The sequence below is a fragment of the Salmo salar genome, chromosome 12, assembly GCF_965601325.2.
Source record: "Salmo salar chromosome 12, fSalSal1, whole genome shotgun sequence".
In the NCBI taxonomy this organism is placed as follows: domain Eukaryota; kingdom Metazoa; phylum Chordata; class Actinopteri; order Salmoniformes; family Salmonidae; genus Salmo; species Salmo salar.
In genome coordinates, this window is record NC_138302.1 from 94,185,436 (window position 1) to 94,205,367 (window position 19,932).

General features: G+C 41.8%; 2 protein-coding genes across 4 annotated transcripts in view; both read left to right on the forward strand.

The window, feature by feature from the left end:
* LOC145859563 (rho guanine nucleotide exchange factor 3) overlaps positions 1-6,153 on the forward strand; it is a 130,270-nt gene extending 124,117 nt beyond the window's left edge. For all 3 annotated transcript variants that reach the window (XM_082959467.1, XM_082959469.1, XM_082959468.1), the window contains 2 exons: positions 94-280; positions 3,299-6,153. In XM_082959467.1, coding sequence (XP_082815593.1) covers positions 94-280; positions 3,299-3,726 — 615 coding nt within the window. In that variant the 3' untranslated portion in view covers positions 3,727-6,153. The remainder of the gene's footprint in view (positions 1-93; positions 281-3,298) is intronic.
* A 1,504-nt stretch (positions 6,154-7,657) lies between these two features.
* LOC145859564 (protein TASOR) overlaps positions 7,658-19,932 on the forward strand; it is a 31,907-nt gene continuing 19,632 nt past the window's right edge. Inside the window, exon 1 of the mRNA XM_082959470.1 lies at positions 7,658-8,048. Coding sequence (XP_082815596.1) covers positions 7,730-8,048 — 319 coding nt within the window. The 5' untranslated portion in view covers positions 7,658-7,729. The remainder of the gene's footprint in view (positions 8,049-19,932) is intronic.

Consider the following 19,932-nt stretch of genomic DNA (forward strand, 5'->3'; position numbering starts at 1 on the left):
ATATTCTAATGAGATCCCATTGAGTAACCTGGATAAATCTGTTTTTAAATGAGGAAAAAGCAGCTCACACCTTCCTCTCCCCTCTTCCTCCAGAAGCTCCACGTGTTCCTGTTCCAGGACGTGCTGGTCATCACCAGGACCATCACCCACAGCGAGCAGCTGCACTACCAGCTGTACCACCAGCCCATCCCAGTCAGAGAGCTGCAGTGGGAGGACCTGCAGGATGGGGAGATCCGTCTGGGGGGCTCCATCAGAGGAGCCTTCAGCAACAATGAGAGGAGTGAGTGTTTAATCCATAGAATTACATATAGAACATTGGAATAGGAATTATAGGATCTCTATGGTTTATCCCTAGTGGATAACGACTGTGGCCGCCGATAACTGGAGCTTGACACCCCTATCCTATTAATAATAACTGCAGCTTGACATCCCTATCCTATTAATAATAACTGCAGCTTGACACCCCTATCCTATTAATAATAACTGCAGCTTGACACCCCTATCCTATTAATAATAACTGGAGCTTGACACCCCTATCCTATTAATAATAACTGCAGCTTGACACCCCTATCCTATTAATAATAACTGCAGCTTGACACCCCTATCCTATTAATAATAACTGGAGCTTGACACCCCTATCCTATTAATAATAACTGCAGCTTGACACCCCTATCCTATTAATAATAACTGCAGCTTGACACCCCTATCCTATTAATAATAACTGCAGCTTGACACCCCTATCCTATTAATAATAACTGCAGCTTGACACCCCTATCCTATTAATAATAACTGGAGCTTGACACCCATATCCTATTAATAATAACTGGAGCTTGACACCCCTATCCTATTAATAATAACTGCAGCTTGACACCCCTATCCTATTAATAATAACTGCAGCTTGACACCCCTATCCTATTAATAATAACTGGAGCTTGACACCCCTATCCTATTAATAATAACTGCAGCTTGACACCCCTATCCTATTAATAATAACTGGAGCTTGACACCCCTATCCTATTAATAATAACTGGAGCTTGACACCCCTATCCTATTAATAATAACTGGAGCTTGACACCCCTATCCTATTAATAATAACTGGAGCTTGACACCCCTATCCTATTAATAATAACTGGAGCTTGACACCCCTATCCTATTAATAATAACTGGAGCTTGACACCCCTATCCTATTAATAATAACTGGAGCTTGACACCCCTATCCTATTAATAATAACTGCAGCTTGACACCCCTATCCTATTAATAATAACTGCAGCTTGACACCCCTATCCTATTAATAATAACTGGAGCTTGACACCCCTATCCTATTAATAATAACTGCAGCTTGACACCCCTATCCTATTAATAATAACTGCAGCTTGACACCCCTATCCTATTAATAATAACTGCAGCTTGACACCCCTATCCTATTAATAATAACTGCAGCTTGACACCCCTATCCTATTAATAATAACTGGAGCTTTACACCCCTATCCTATTAATAATAACTGTAACTTGACACCCCTATCCTATTAATAATAACTGCAGCTTGACACCCCTATCCTATTAATAATAACTGCAGCTTGACACCCCTATCCTATTAATAATAACTGCAGCTTGACACCCCTATCCTATTAATAATAACTGGAGCTTGACACCCCTATCCTATTAATAATAACTGCAGCTTGACACCCCTATCCTATTAATAATAACTGGAGCTTGACACCCCTATCCTATTAATAATAACTGGAGCTTGACACCCCTATCCTATTAATAATAACTGGAGCTTGACACCCCTATCCTATTAATAATAACTGGAGCTTGACACCCCTATCCTATTAATAATAACTGGAGCTTGACACCCCTATCCTATTAATAATAACTGCAGCTTGACACCCCTATCCTATTAATAATAACTGCAGCTTGACACCCCTATCCTATTAATAATAACTGGAGCTTTACACCCCTATCCTATTAATAATAACTGTAACTTGACACCCCTATCCTATTAATAATAACTGCAGCTTGACACCCCTATCCTATTAATAATAACTGCAGCTTGACACCCCTATCCTATTAATAATAACTGGAGCTTGACACCCCTATCCTATTAATAATAACTGCAGCTTGACACCCCTATCCTATTAATAATAACTGGAGCTTGACACCCCTATCCTATTAATAATAACTGGAGCTTGACACCCCTATCCTATTAATAATAACTGGAGCTTGACACCCCTATCCTATTAATAATAACTGGAGCTTGACACCCCTATCCTATTAATAATAACTGGAGCTTGACACCCCTATCCTATTAATAATAACTGGAGCTTGACACCCCTATCCTATTAATAATAACTGCAGCTTGACACCCCTATCCTATTAATAATAACTGCAGCTTGACACCCCTATCCTATTAATAATAACTGGAGCTTGACACCCCTATCCTATTAATAATAACTGCAGCTTGACACCCCTATCCTATTAATAATAACTGCAGCTTGACACCCCTATCATATTAATAATAACTGCAGCTTGACACCCCTATCCTATTAATAATAACTGCAGCTTGACACCCCTATCCTATTAATAATAACTGGAGCTTTACACCCCTATCCTATTAATAATAACTGTAACTTGACACCCCTATCCTATTAATAATAACTGCAGCTTGACACCCCTATCCTATTAATAATAACTGCAGCTTGACACCCCTATCCTATTAATAATAACTGGAGCTTGACACCCCTATCCTATTAATAATAACTGCAGCTTGACACCCCTATCCTATTAATAATAACTGGAGCTTGACACCCCTATCCTATTAATAATAACTGGAGCTTGACACCCCTATCCTATTAATAATAACTGGAGCTTGACACCCCTATCCTATTAATAATAACTGCAGCTTGACACCCCTATCCTATTAATAATAACTGCAGCTTGACACCCCTATCCTATTAATAATAACTGCAGCTTGACACCCCTATCCTATTAATAATAACTGCAGCTTGACACCCCTATCCTATTAATAATAACTGCAGCTTGACACCCCTATCCTATTAATAATAACTGGAGCTTGACACCCCTATCCTATTAATAATAACTGGAGCTTGACACCCCTATCCTATTAATAATAACTGGAGCTTGACACCCCTATCCTATTAATAATAACTGCAGCTTGACACCCCTATCCTATTAATAATAACTGCAGCTTGACACCCCTATCCTATTAATAATGTGGTCATTAACTTGGAATCGGCCTGTATCTAACTTCATCTCTCCTCTCCTTTCCCACATCAGCCAAAAACTTCTTCAGAGTGTTGTTTCATAGTGGCGGCCAGCTCCAGTCCCACTCGTTCCAAGCCAGCGATGCCTTCAACAAACAGCAGTGGCTCAACTGCATCCGCCAGGCCAAAGGAGCCGCTGAGTCGGCCATGGGGGTGGGGATTCCTGTAGCGGTGGGAACCAGTAGCAGTGGCCCAGACCCCCGTCCATGTCTACTCAGCCCACAGAGACCTCTGAGTCCTACAACACCTCCCCTCTCAGGAGCACTGGCCCCCCAGCCAGAGAGCATGAACCACAGTGACAGTGACTCGTCTGTAGACTCTCCAGATTGTAGCATGGACATGGACACGACCGAGGCTTCTGACTCCACCACAGGCTGGCCTGGCTCTGCCCAGATGGACCAAACAGACTCTAGTAGCAGCAGCAGGCTAGCAGAAGTGTGACCACTGGGGTGTCAAGGCTACACCTGGGCAGTATTGGTGGTAACATGGCAATGTTCTTTATATACGGGAGGGAGGCAACACAGTGGATGGATATTGTAGAACACTTCTTTTCTCTACCCCGTTTTTTCATTTGTTGTTTTTCTCTTAACTTTCTTTCTATGAGACAGTGGTATAGTCTATAGCAGTGGCATCCATGTGTTTTAGCTGTGACTGTCAGGTCTACTATGGATGTCTACATGGAGAGGAAGGCAGCCGTGACTGGGACCTCAGGACAGTATTGATGTTGTTGCTCCTGCTCTGACTCTTGACCTCTGCTGTGGGCAGAGTCCTCCTACCCTACAGACAGGCTCCTCTCATCACCTTCTCACCACAACTAGAGACACTGCCATCACCCCTTATCCCACTGCACTACTGTGGTCTCCCAGAGCAAAGAGAATACATGGATGATATTCTTTTTATATATATAGAATATATTGTATGTAGGAATCTAGAGAACCTGTTGTGTTTGCAATAATTGACCCAGTCAAAATGACCAGAAGAATGTTTTCAAAGACAATCAATATGATGATATGTTGTTGTTAGGACTTGACATGGGGTCAGAGTTTATTTTGTTAAGGATGGGTTACAACAGTGTTAATGGGGCAGAGTTGTTTGCTACAGATTCTTCCCACATCTTGGCCAGAACTATGATGTTCCAGAACTATGGCGTTCCAGAACTATGATGTTCCAGATCTATGGCGTTCCAGATCTATGGCGTTCCAGAACTATGGCGTTCCAGAACTATGGCGTTCCAGATCTATGGCGTTCCAGAACTATGGCGTTCCAGAACTATGGCGTTCCAGAACTATGGCGTTCCAGAACTATGGCGTTCCAGATCTATGGCGTTCCAGAACTATGGCGTTCCAGATCTATGGCGTTCCAGAACTATGGCGTTCCAGATCTATGGCGTTCCAGATCTATGACGTTCCAGATCTATGGCGTTCCAGATCTATGGCGTTCCAGATCTATGGCGTTCCAGAACTATGGCGTTCCAGAACTATGGCGTTCCAGATCTATGGCGTTCCAGATCTATGGCGTTCCAGATCTATGGCGTTCCAGAACTATGGCGTTCCAGATCTATGGCGTTCCAGAACTATGGCGTTCCAGAACTATGGTGTTCCAGATCTATGGCGTTCCAGATCTATGGCGTTCCAGATCTATGGCGTTCCAGATCTATGGCGTTCCAGATCTATGGCGTTCCAGAACTATGGCGTTCTAGAACTATGGTGTTCCAGATCTATGGCGTTCCAGAGGTCAGCAATTGGCATCTAGAACTGGCCTCTCGGTAATGTAACCTAGTATAAACACATCACTCAGAGGAGAGAGCTGGTTTGATTCATTTATTGGGTGTTTATTTTTTATATCCTGTCTAAAGTTCAATTCTGCATTGGTAGGAAAGGGCTCATAAGTAAGCATTCACGTTAGTCTACACCTGTTGTATTCTGCGCATGTGACACATTTTTGTTTTTGATTTTAAATGAATATGAGTTCGAAAAAAGAAAAAAAAAATTATAGGACCACCTATTTCTCCACAAGTAGGAAGTGGGAACAGAAGCATTTTACAGCAAGTAAACAGCCCTTCCTGGAGGAAGCAAGATTCTCAGTGGTGTTAAGAGTCAATGTCTTACAGAGAAGCTTTGTTTTAAAAACAGTATTAAATTAATTACTTTTAGTGTGTTTTAGTAGTGTCAGGTTTTTATCACCCACAAAGTTCTTTACTCACTGGACATTTGTGTAAAAAGCGATGCTGAGACTTTTGTATTGTTTAAAGAAGTAGTCGCATGTGTCATATAGCTAAGCCCAGACCAGTCCTCTGTCACTGGGTGCTCGCGGTGTTGAACTGAAAGACTAGGACTGCTACATCGTTGCCAAAATGTGTACGTGTCGGGTAATTATAATCTTGTGCAAGTTTACTTGTGGGGCCTCATGTTCTCTTTCATTTGTATAGAATGTCACGTGTTAAAAAAGGAATCAGTTTGACCAAATAATCACTAAAAGAAATATCCAAAATACAGTATATTATTTTATTGGTTTTTTTTGTAAAGAAATGTATTGAAATGTTTTCTTTAGGATGTCTATTTATAGTAATTTTTTCCTATGAATTAATGTTATATGCTTTTGTTTGGTTCATGCTGGAGACTAGAGGTGAGAATTATGGTTGTACAGGGAGATATGGGAATGTGAAGGGCCTAAAGAACTAGACTGGAAAAGAAGGGTTTCAGAACTAGCTACTATGTGGCTGTAGGCTATGTAAACCTTCAGACACATGAACTTGAAAGGTAAAGAGACTATATTGAAATATGATATATGAACTGACTGAAAAAGATTGACATGAACATGTATAACCTAATGGAATTTAGACTGTACCAAATAAAATATATGAACCAAGCCATATTTGTCATGTTTATTATGGGCTGTTGTGATATTAAGCTATATTCCATGTAATGACTTATCATTTTTCACATGTAGCTGTGTTCAAGCAAGGTCCATTTCTAGCTATAAAATGCAATTGCTATTTCATTGATAAGATTTTTACAATACATTACAGTACATCAATACCTTAGCAGATGCTTGCTAGACTCATGACAAGATACTGCAGTTGTGACTACTACCTTTGAATCCCTCTATGGAACAACATGTTAGTCAAAATAATAAAAAATAGAAATGTTTTATTGTCACACACACTGGATAGGTGCAATGAAATGTGTTGTTTTACAGGGTCATACAATGTATTACTACAATATAATTAGAGTTTAGTCCCCATTAGCTACTGCACATGCAGCAGCTTCTCTTCCTGGGGGGTCCACATAAAATATACAAATACATGACAATGTACAGAACAGTACTAGACAACAACAACATAAGATATTACATGAAATAAAAATAAATAAATAAACAATAAGAGTTTTATTTTTATATATATATATATATATATATATATATATATATATATATATATATATATATATATGAAAGACACCAAGTGACAAAAACATTACTATTTACACACTATTCATATATACATATTAATATTATTGTTGTATACAGGTAAATTTGATATTTAGAAAGAATTACAACAATGTATAAGATTAGAGGATTTTTTGTGTGAACTTACAATAAAGTAAAATGTCTCTCAACTATATTGGTAAACATCATACACAAAGAGAGTGAATTATACCGTCATGGCATGGAACACCCTTAACGGCCCAACTGTTAGAGATGCTGATTACCCCTCCTCACGGGGCCTCTTAGCCAATAGTAGTGGCTGGGGCCCTCTTAGAAGGCTACCACAGGTGTTGGTGTATGTCCCCTGAGCCCTGGTTAATGGTTGGTTTAACTCCCCTTTGTCATGATGCAATCACATGCAATCAGACCAAGGAGAAGACAGACACACGTTAGCTTGGATGTCAGTTTGTTTTTGCTTGCTTCACAACTCCTTATGGAATTGTCAGGCCAAGGGCACAAACAGATCTGGGACCAGGCTAGACACAATGCCCCTGTTCCCCAGAGAGAGAGCCTTATGGGTGGGCTTACAGGCATTGGCGTACCTTGTCTCCCAAGGGCCTTGCCTCATGCCAGATCAGGTTTCTTTTGTCCATCTGTGCATCAGGCCAACAGAACAAATAGCAAGTCATTCAAGAGCTGGTTATTTTAGTCAGCGAATACGTGGAAGGTTTACAGTGCTTGTGAATATTTCGGAAACACAAATGAAAAAAGTATATACAATTAAATAAAACAACCTACTCTTGTATAATGACTTCGTATATCTCACATGTAAAAGGTAATATAAAGTGAGCCATCATGCCGTTCGTTCATATACCCGCAGGTGGCGCTAAAACCCTTCGCATAAAACGATTGCATGATCCGTCAGCGGTGGTGGTGGTGGAGGGAGTAAGGCATCCGTGCGTCGAAAACGTCAGTGAAGCAGCATGGCGGAGATGTGGTTGGAGTGTCTGCGCTCTGAATGTGTGGGGAAAAAACACTCTCAGCCGACTTAACAAGAAAAATCAGTGTCTATTGCATTTTTTTGTCAAATAAGTGTCTATCTAAGATGGAGAGCCACAGTGGTGGCAGCGTCCCTGCATCGAAATACAGCTCAGTGAAATATTACATCCCACTCGAGAGTTACGTTACACCAAGTCAAGATGGCGAGCATTCTGGTACCGAGCAAGCTGGTGATACCGAGACTAGACCGAGAACTGGAGTGTCTTCTACGCAATATATTCCAAAAGCGGGGGACCGCTTGAACTTTCAAATACCGAGAAAGAACAAAGAAAAGAGAGGTAGCTACTTTCTCAATAGCTAAATTCGCCGTATATGCTAACTAGCTAACTAGCTGATGTTTTCCCACATTTAAATAATGCTAACGTTACTGCATGCTAGCTACGCTAGCTAGCTACTTGTAAACAAACTGTATTCCATCTGTCGGATCATTGAATTTGACCCCGTTCAGCTAATAATTAGAGGGTAACGTTAGCTTGTTAACGTAGCATGTTCTTCGCTAAGGTCACCTGCTTTTATTGCACCTGAAAGTGAAACATGGTTTAGCTAGGTAGCCATTGGAGTGTAGAGTGGAGGTGGGCACTTCGTGAGAGTTGTGTTAGTTAGATGTCTTGTGTGAAATGTGCATACTGTTAGCCTACATCTTACACACCGTTTCAGCAGGTAACGTTAGCAAGCTAGTAGTCTTTGTTTGGACATACCCACGTTACATACCCTTCCTGACAGAAATGACTTTGGATCCTAAATACAGGGAAGAAGTCCTAGACATCAGGACAAAATGTATGCAGAGGTGCCATCTCTCGAGGCCCAATCAATCAGTATGTCGTAGTGTTGTGCATGTTATTGATAGAAAAAATTATTGGACCAGAATAATATAGATTTGATTTGCTACTCTGAGAAGTGTACTCTGGGTGCGTTTTTATTGCTGGGCAATTTCTAGCCCTTGATGATCTTTGTTCCGTTACATTCGGAAAGTATTCAGACCCCTTGACTTTATCCACATTTGTTACGTTACTGTTTTTATTATAAAATTCATTAAAATATTTGTTTTCCTCATCAATCTACACACAATACCCCATAATGACAAGCTAAAACAGCTTTAGAAAATTTTGGAAATCTGTTAAAAAAAAACCCGATACCTTATTTACATAGGTATTCAGACCATTTGCTATGAGACTCGAAATTGAGCTCAGGTGCATCCTGTTTCCATTGATCATCTTTGCAATGTTTCTACAATTTGATTGGGGTCCACCTGTGGAGAATTCAATTGATTGGACATGATTTGGGAAGGCACACACCTGTCTATATAAGGTCCCACAGTTGAAAGTACATTTCAGAGCAAAAACCAAGCCTGAGGTCAAAGGAATTGTCCGTAGAGTTCCGAGACAGGATTGCGTCATGGGACAGCTCTGGGGAAGGGTACCAAAAAATGTCTGCAGCATTGAAGGTCCCCACGAACACAGTGGCCTCCATCATTCTTAAATCGAAGACGTTTGGAATCACCAAGACTCTTCCTAGAGCTAGCCGCCCGGCCAGACTGAGCAATCAGGGGAGAAAGGCCTTTATCAGGGTGGCCAAGAACCCTATGGTCACTCAGACAGAGCTCCGGAGTTCCTCTGTGGAGATGGGAGAACATTCCAGGAGGACAACCATCTCTGCAGCACTCCACCAATCAGGCCTGTATGGTAAAGTGGCCAGACAGAAGCCACTCCTCAGTAAAAGGCACATGAGAACCCACTTAGTTTGCCAAAAGGCACCTAAAGGACTCAGACCATGAGAAACAAGATTCTCTGGTCTGATGAAATCAAGAGAAGCCAGGTTTCCTCCAGCGTCACGTATGTAGGAAACCTGGCACCATCCCTACGGTGAAGTATGGTGATGGCAGCATCTTGCTGTGGGGATATGTTTCAGAGGCAGGGTCTGGGAGACTAGTCGGGACCGAGGGAAAGATGAACAGAACAAAGTACAGAGATCCTTGATGAAAACCTGCTCCAGAGCACTCAGGACCTCAGACTGGGGCGAAGGTTCACCTTACAACAGGACAATGACCCTAAGCACTAGGGATGCAACGGTACAATGGGCCCACGGTTCGGTATGTATCACGGTTTGTGGGCCACGGTAACCATACGGTTTCACTATCTTTATATTTAAGAAAAAAAATGTAAACGCATCACCCTTTAAATAATGAACTCTTTATTTTGCCTGTAGACAAACTTTCCATTCAGAAAAATGGCAGCATGACTGACTACGCCTGGTTTCTGTCTCTACTGTATGAAATCAAGGGGAGAAAAACATGAAAATTAAGTGCTTCTTAGCTTTGACAACCTGTTGCTCTTCATCTCCCAATCCAGTACATAGTGAACCGTCACAGCGAGGTAGCTTTGAGTTGCTCTGGAGGTCCAACTATCAGTAGAGAGAGACTAGATAGGGTGTCTGTGTCAATTTCTCTCTGTTTCATAGAGTTTGGGAATTAGTTTGCTGCTGAAATGTGTGCGGGAGGGGACATTGTAACGCTGGTAATTTTTTTTTTTTTAATCAGGTGACGAAATCCCGAGTCAGTATATGGCTGCAAATCTTTGGCTATGAATACTCCCACTGCTTCTGTTATTTCTTTGTTTTTCAGAATTTGTCGCAAATTGTTGTTGGAAGGCAGCAGCGAGAGATTGTGTTTTCGCTAACAAGTGGACTCTCCTTGCTCCAGCTCCACCTGCAAGGGATACGGCCGGGTGATGGCCACGTAAATGTCCCGTTAGAAGTGTTTTTCCGCTCGAGTAGACGACAATGCTTGCAGACTGTACTTTGTTTGTTTATGGTCTTCTTACCCTCGTCATCATGTTGAACGCTGAATCCAAATTGTTCCCTCTCAGTGGATTTGAAAGAAGTCGGTGCCTTTTCAAATTTGCTCCTCTCTGTCTCGCTAGCGCTCACCATTGTCTCTTTGGAGCTGAGAGAATTTGTTTTTAGTTTCTCCTCTTCATGGGGCCCCTTCAGGGAGGTTTCCTACTGAGATGTTATTGCAAATTGTACATTAGTTGTTTGGGGGGGGGGTTGCGGTCACTACATTTTGAGACATTGCTGTGGAGTAAAGTTTGTCAACCCTCAGGAGCCCCCTAAACGGCCACAAGCTGCACGTCTGGTTCTGTGGATCAGAATGTACAACGTATGTGTAGTCTGCAGCGCAATAAGCAAGTTTGGAAATTATAGGAAAATGACAGGCATACCATAATTCCGCAGTTCATGTGTGCGTATTGAACAATACCGAACGGTTCGATAACATACTGTATACCGTTACATCCCTACTAAGCACACAACCAAAACAATGCAGGAGTGGCTTTGGGACAAATGACCTTGAGTGGCCCAGCCAGAGCCCGGACTTGAACCCGATCAAACATCAATGGAGGGACCTGAAAATAGCTGTGCAGCAACGCTCCCCATCCAACCTGACAGCTTGAGAGGATCTGCAAAAAAGAATGGGAGAAACTCCCCAAATACAGGTTTGCCAAGCTTGTAGCGTAACACCCAAGAAGACTCAAGGCTGTAATTGCTGCCAAAGGTGCTTCAGCAAAGTACTGAGTAAAGGGTCTGAATTCTTATGTAAATGTGATATTTCAGTTTTTATTTTTTTATACGTTTGCAAAAATTTGTAAAAAATCTGTTTTTTGAGGTACTGTGTGTAGATTGATGACAAAAAAAAACAATGTAATCCATTTTTTAATAAGGCTGTAACTAGAGGTCGACTGATTGATTTTAACGCCGATACCGATTATTGGAGGACCCCCCCCCCAAAAAAAGCCGGTGCCGATTAATCGGCTGATTTCTCTTTTTTTCCTTTTATTTTTTAATAATAATGACAATTACAACAATACTGAATGAACACTTATTTTAACTTAATATAATACATCAATAAAATCTATTTAGCCTCAAATAAATAATGAAATATGTTCAATTTGGTTTAAATAATGCAAAACAAAGTGTTGGAGAAGAAAGTAAAAGTGCAATATGTGCCATGTAAGAAAGCTAACGTTTAAGTGCCTTGCTCAGAACATGAGAACATATTTTTTATTTCACCTTTATTTAACCAGGTAGGCAAGTTGAGAACAAGTTCTCATTTACAATTGCGACCTGGCCAAGATAAAGCAAAGCAGTTCGACAACATACAACAACACAGAGTTACACATCGAGTAAAACAAATATACAGTCAATAATACAGTAGAAAAATAAGTCTATGTACAATGTGAGCATATGAGGTGAGATAAGGGAGGTAAAGGCAAAAAAGTCCATGGTGGCAAAGTAAATACAATATAACAAGTAAAACACTGGAATGGTAGATTTGCAGTGGAAGAAAGTGCAAAGTAGAAATAGAGATAATGGGGTGCAAAGGAGCAAAATAAAATTAATAAATACAGTAGGGGAAGAGGTAGTTGTTTGGGCTAAATTATAGATGGGCTATGTACAGGTGCAGTGATCTGTGAGCTGCTCTGACAGCTGGTGCTTAAAGCTAGTGAGGGAGATAAGTGTTTCCAGTTTCAGAGATTTTTGTAGTTCGTTCCAGTCATTGGCAGCAGAGAACTGGAAAGAGAGACGGCCAAAGGAGGAATTGGCTTTGGGGGTGACCAGAGAGATATACCTGCTGGAGCGTGTGCTACAGGTGGGTGCTGCTATGGTGACAAGTGAGCGGAGATAAGGGGGGACTTTACCTAGCAGGGTCTTGTAGATGACCTGGAGCCAGTGGGTTTGGCGACGATTATGAAGCGAAGGCCAGCCAACGAGAGCGTACAGGTCGCAGTGGTGGGTAGTATTTGGGGCTTTGGTGACAAAACGGATGGCACTGTGATAGACTGCATCCAGTTTGTTGAGTAGGGTATTGGAGGCTATTTTGTAAATGACATCGCCAAAGTCGAGGATCGGTAGGATGGTCAGTTTTACGAGGGTATGTTTGGCAGCATGAGTGAAGGATGCTTTGTTGCGAAATAGGAAGCCAATTCTTGATTTAACTTTGGATTGGAGATGTTTGATGTGAGTCTGGAAGGAGAGTTTACAGTCTAACCAGACACCTAGGTATTTGTAGTTGTCCACATATTCTAAGTCATAACCGTCCAGAGTAGTGATGCAGGTGCAGGCAGCGATCGGTTGAAGAGCATGCATTTAGTTTTACTTGTTTTTAGGAGCAGTTGGAGGCCACGGAAGGAGAGTTGTATGGCATTGAAGCTAGTCTGGAGGGTTGTTAACACAGTGTCCAAAGAAGGGCCAGAATTATACAGAATGGTGTCGTCTGCATAGAGGTGGATCAGAGACTCACCAGCAGCAAGAGCGACATCATTGATGTATACAGAGAAAAGAGTTGGCCCAAGAATTGAACCTTGTGGCACCTCCATAGAGACTGCCAGAGGTCCGGACAACAGGCCCTCCGATTTGACACACTGAACTCTATCAGAGAAGTAGTTGGTGAACCAGGCGATGCAATCATTAGAGAAACCAAGGCTATTGAGTCTGCCGATGAGGATGTGGTGATTGACAGAGTCGAAAGCTTTGGCCAGGTCAATGAAAACGGCAGCACAGTATTGTTTCTTATCGATGGCGGTTACGATATCGTTTAGGACCTTGAGCGTGGCTGAGGTGCACCCATGACCAGCTCTGAAACCAGATTGCATAGCGGAGAAGGTGCAGGAGGTTCGAAATGGTCGGTAATCTGTTTGTTGACTTGGCTTTCGAAGACCTTTAGAAAGGCAGGGTAGGATGGATATAGGTCTATAGCAATTCCCATATGAAAGCTGGTGGTTCCTTTTAACATGAGTCTTCAATATTCCCAGGTAAGAAGTTTTAGGTTGAAATTATAGGAATTATAGGACTATTTCTCTCTATACGATTTGTATTTCATATACCTTTGACTATTGGATGCTCTTATAGGCACTTTAGTATTGCCAGTGTAACAGTATAGCTTCCGTCCCTCTCCTCGCTCCTACCTGGGCTCGAACCAGGAACACATCGACAACAGCCACCCTCGAAGCAGCACTACCCATGTAGAGGAAGGGGAACAACTACTCCAAGTCTCAGAGCGAGTGACGTTTGAAACGCTATTAGCGCGCACCCGGCTAACTAGCTAGCCATTTCACATCGGTTACACCAGCCTCATCTTGGGAGTTGATAGGCTTGAAGGGGTGGGTATAATTTGTGGAACGTTCCAACAGGAATCTGTTCCAAAAAACGTAAAGTAAAAGGTTGGCAACCAACAACGCATACAAAGTAGCAACGCATACAAACCTAGCTAACTAGCTGCCGAATAGGCATCAACTCACCACGTAGTTTATTCTTAATGTTTGTCCATAGGCAACCAGAGTGGGGACAGACATTTTTCAGAATAAACGTGATGAGTGAAAAATCTTATTCTACCGCTATACAACTTTGTATGCGTTGTTATTTACTTCATTTTTGGAATAGATTCCTGTTGGAACGTTCCACAAATTATACCCACCCGGCTTGAAGTCATAAACAGCGCAATGCTTGAAGCACAGCGAAGGGCTGCTGGCAAAACGCACAAAAGTGCTGTTTGAATGAATGCTTATGAGCCTGCTGGTGCCTACCATCGCTCAGTCAGACTGCTCTATCAAATCATAGACTTAATTATAATATAATAAAACATACAGAAATACGAGCCTTAGGTCATTAATATGGTCAAATCCGGAAACTATCATCTGGAAGATTTTTTTTTTTTCAGTGAAATACGGAACCGTTCCGTATTTTATCTAACGGGTGGCATCCCTAAGTCTAAATATTCCTGTTACATTACACAACCTTCAATGTTATGTCATAATTCTGGCAAATTAGTTCGCAACGAGCCAGGCGGCCCAAACTGTTGCATATACCCTGACTCTGCGTGCAATGAACGCTAGAGATGTGACACAATTTCATGTTAGCAGGCAATATTAACTAAATATGCAGGTTTAAAAATATATACTTGTGTATTGATTTTAAAGAAAGGCATTGATGTTTATGGTTAGGTACATTGGTGCAACGACAGTGCTTTTTTCGCAAATGCGCTTGTTAAATCAACACCCGTTTGTCTAAGTAGACTGTGATTCAATGAGAAATTAACAGGCACCGCATCGATTATATGCAACGCAGGACACGTTAGATAAACTAGTAATATCATCAACCATGTGTAGTTAACTAGTGATTATGTTAAGATTGATAGTTTTTTATAAGATAAGTTTAATGCTAGCTAGCAACTTACCTTGGCTTCTTGCTGCCCTCGCGTAACAGGTAGTCAGCCTGCCATGCAGGGTCCTCGTGGAGTGCAATGTAAGGCAGGTGGTTAGAGCGTTGGACTAGTAACCGAATGTTGCAAAAACGAACCCCCCTGAACAAGGCAGTTAACCCCTGTTCCTAGGCCATCATTGAAAATAAGAATGTGTTCTTAGTCTGACTTGTCTAGTTAAATAAAAGGTGTAAAAAAATATATATATATTAAAAAAAATGGGCAAATCGGTGGACAAAAATACCGATTGTTATGAAAACTTGAAATCGGCCCTAATTAATCGGTCATTCCGATTAATTGGTCGACCTCTAGCTGTAACGTAACGTAACAAAATGTGGAAAAGGTCTAGGGCTCTTTATACTTTCCGAATGCACTGTAAGTCATTGGATGAAGACAGACAGAAAACAGAGGGAACACCTGTGCCAATTAGCAAATCATGCTCCGAACACCTGTGTGTGTATTGGAAGAAGGAAGGATTCTATCACCTAACAGTGAAATGCTTACTTTTGAGCCCCTAACTGACAGTGTAGTTTCAAAAAATATGGATAAGAATGAGAGAGAAGTAATTTAAAAGGGGAGCAGTAAAAAAAAAAAATATATATATATATATATATATATATATATATATATATATATGGTGTATACATCGGTCCTCTTTCCTGCCGGTACAGAGTCAATGTGCGGGGGCACCGGTTAGTTGGAGGTAGAATGTACATGTAGTTAGAGTTCATTAAAGTTACTATGCATAGATAATAACAGAGAGTGGCAATGGTGTGGAGAGGGGATGTGAATAGTCTGGGTAGCCATTTGACTTGATGTTCAGGAGTCTTATGGCTTGGGGGTAGAAGCTGTTGAGAAGCCTCTTGGACTTGGCGCTCCGGTACCGCTTGCCGTGTGGTAGCAGAGAGAACAGTCTATGACTAGGGTGGCTGGAGTCTTTGACAATTGTCAGGGCCTTCCTCTGACACCGCCTGGTATAGAGATCCTGGATGGCAGGAAGGAAGCTTGGCCCCAGGATGTGCTGGGCCGTTTGCACTACCCTCTGCCTTGCGGTCGGAGGCCGAGCAATTGCCACATCAGGCAGTGATGCAACCAGTCAGGATGCTTTTGATGGTGCAGCTGTAGAACCTTTTGAGGATCTGAGGACCCAAGCCAAATCTTTTCAGTCTCCTGAGCGGGAATAGGTTTTGTTGTGCCCTCTTCACCACTGTCTTGGTGTGCTTGGACCATGTTAGTTTGTTGGTGGTGTGGACACCAAGGAACTTGAAGCTCTCAACCTGCTGCACTGCAGCCCCATCGATGAGAATGGGGGCGTGCTCGGTCCTCTTTCCTGTAGTCCACAATCATAGTCCTGGCACCACACAGCCAGGTCTCTGACCTCCCTATAGCCTGTCTTTTTGTTGTCAGTGATCAAGCTGTTGTGGTGTTGTCAGTGATCACACTGTTGTGTCATCGGCAAATTATTATTATTATTTTTTTATTTTACCTTTTATTTAACTAGGCAAGTCAGTTAAGAACAAATTCTTATTTTCAATGACGGCCTACAAACAGTGGGTTAACTGCCTTGTTCAGGGGCAGAACGACAGATTTGTACCTTGTCAGCTCGGGGATTCAAACTTGCAACCTTTCGGTTACTAGTCCAACACTCTAACCACTAGGCTACTCTAGTGATTAGAGCGTTGGAGTGTTGGAGTTGTGCCTGGCCGTGCAGTCATGAGTGAACAGGGAGTACAGGAGGGGGCTGAGCACGCACCACTGAGGGGCCCCTGTGTTGAGGATCAGCGTGGTGGATGTGTTGTTACCTACCCTTACCACCTGGGGGCGGCTCGTCAGGAAGTCCAGGATCCAGTTGCAGAGGGATGTGTTTAATCCAGGGTCCTTAGCTTATTGATGAGCTTTGAGGGCACTATGGTGTTGAACGCTGAGCTGTAGTCAATGAATAGCATTTTCACATAGGTGTACCGTTTGTCCAGGTGGGAAAGGGCAGTGTGGAGTGCAATAGAGATTGCATAATCTGTAGATCTATTGGGGCGGTATGCAAATTGGAGTGGGTCTAGGGTTTCTGAGATGATGGTGTTGATGTGAGCCATGACCAGCCTTTCAAAGCACTTCATGGCTACAGACGTGAGTGCTACAGGTCAGTAGTCATTTAGGTGAATGTTGACCTGTCTAAAGGACTTACTAGCATCGGCTGCGGAGAGCGTGATCACACAGTCTTCCGGAACAGCTGATGCTCTCATGCATGTTTCTGTGTTATTTGCCTCGAAGCAAGCATAGAAGTAGATTAGCTCGTCCAGTCGGCTCGTGTCACGGGGCAGCCCTCGGCTGTGCATCCCTTTGTAGTGGTTTGCAGAATCTTTGTTTGGTAACAGAATGATGGCACAGACAACACAAAACCAACTATTTCTGTTACCAAATTCTGCATCTTAAAAAAATATATATATATAATTAACTAGGCAGGCCAGTTAAACATTCTTATTTACAATGTCAGCCTTCTGTACAACAGCTGCACTGTTCTTCAAGTAAACATGTTTTTGTAAAAAGTTCAGTGTAAATTGTTAAAAGTAGTCATTGTACATAGAGATGTATGGTTTGTTTTACTTTGCAATCATCGGTTTTTGTTTGGCCATCCATCTTTAAATGGTAAAATCTGAGTCTCCGTGTCACTCTATTACCATGGAATTGCCCTGCTGTTATCGCAATTTTTGCAGAGCGGTCTTTCAGTCATTCCCGGTTGCGAGATGCACTATTGAGAGCAAATTGTAGCCGCCTGCCCACATTTGTTGATATTGCTTGTTAATAAGTGAATTAGTTGCAAAGTTATAGCACATTTTTGGTCAGCAAACAGGCTTCGTACTAGAGGTCGACCGATTATGATTTTTCAACGCCGGTACCGATTATTGGAGGACCAAAAAAAAGCCGCTACCGATTAATCGGCCGATTTTTATTTATTTATTTGTAATAATGACAATTACAACAATACTGAATGAACACTTATTTTAACTTAATATAATACATCAATAAAATCAATTTAGCCTCAAATAAATAATGAAACATGTTCAATTTGGTTTAAATAATGCAAAAACAAAGTGTTGGAGAAGAAAGTAAAAGTGCAATATGTGCCATGCAAAAACAAAGTGTTGGAGAAGAAAGTAAAAGTGCAATATGTGCCATGTAAAAAAGCTAAAGTTTAAGTTCCTTGCTCAGAACATGAGAACATATGAAAGCTGGTGGTTCCTTTTAACATGAGTCTTCAATATTCATCGACAACAGCCACCCTCGAAGCAGCGTTACCCATGCAGAGGAAGGGGAAACAACTACTCCAAGTCTCAGAGCAAGTGACTTTTGAAACGCTATTAGCGCGCACCCGGCTAACTAGCTAGCCATTTCACATCGGTTACATCAGCCTCATCTTGGGAGTTGACACGCTTGAAGTCATAAACAGCGAATGCATTGCGAAGGGCTGCTGGCAAAACGCACGAAAGTGCTATTTTGAATGAATGCTTACGAGCCTGCTTCTGCCTACCATTGCTCAGTCAGACTGCTCTATCAAATCATAGACTTAATTATAACATAATAACACACAGAAATACGAGCCTTAGGTCATTAATACGGGCGAATCCGGAAACTATCATCTCGAAAACAAAACGTTATTCCTGTTACATTGCACAACCTTCAGTGTTATGTCATAATTACGTACAATTCTGGCAAATTAGTTCGCAACGAGCCAGGCGGCCCAAACTGTTGCATATACCCTGACTGCCTGCAATGAATGCAAAATAACACAATTTCACCTGGTTAATATTGCCTGCTAACCTGGATTTCTTTTAGCTAAATATGCAGGTTTAAAAATATATACTTCTGTGTATTGATTTTAAGAAAGGCATTGATTATGGTTGGAGCAACGTGTACTTAAGCGATTATATGCAACGCAGGACAGGCTAATTAAACTAGTAATATCATCAACCATGTGTATTTAACTAGTGATTATGATTGATTGTTTTTTCTAAGAAGTTTAATGCTAGCTAGCAACTTACCTTGGCTTCTTACTGCATTCGTGTAACCTCGTGGAGTGCAATGTAAAGCAGGTGGTTAGAGTGTTGGACTAGTTAACCGTAAGGTTGCAAGATTGAATCCCTGAGCTGACAAGGTAAAAATCTGTCGTTCTGCCCCTGAACAAGGCAGTTAACCCAACGTTCCTAGGCCGTCATTGAAAATAAGAATGTGTTCTTAACTGACTTGCCTAGTTAAATAAAGGTGAAAAAAAAAACGGCCAAATCGGCGGCCAAAAATAACGATTTCCGATTTGTTATGAAAACTTGAAATCGGCCCTAATTAAATCGGTCGACCTCTACTTCGTACAGTCATGAAAATCATGGTGTGCGCATCAGCTGCTTGTGTGCAAATGTGAGTGGGCCAGAGGAGGGAGAGAGATTAGATAGTAGGTCTATAAATTAATTACAGCGGACTAACTAGGTACCCAATTCAACACATATTGTGTATGCTGGATTGCATGGGCACAACTTTGGTTTTAGAAGTGGGGGGACATACATTTTTTTTATCCAGTCGGATAAACACTCCAAACAGCCTACCCAACGTCTCGGAGGCGTCCGCATGGTCCTGAAGCACACCGTTGCCTTGTTTTGTATCATATTACAATGCTAAAACGGGGGGGGGTACAAAAATGCTAATGTCCCCAGTGAAAGCTGCACCCCTGCTGGCTAGTTCTCGGTAGTTAACTATTTAGCCATTATCATGTATTAATATAATTGTCATGTCCGAATTCCTAAACTTTCCATCGGCGTAACCGCAAATGACGACATGCAATTGATGTATGGGTGCGTTAAAAAAAACGATGCTTAGCCTACTCGGGTTGTAAACCGCATCTCCAGAGCCAAACATTGGGAGCT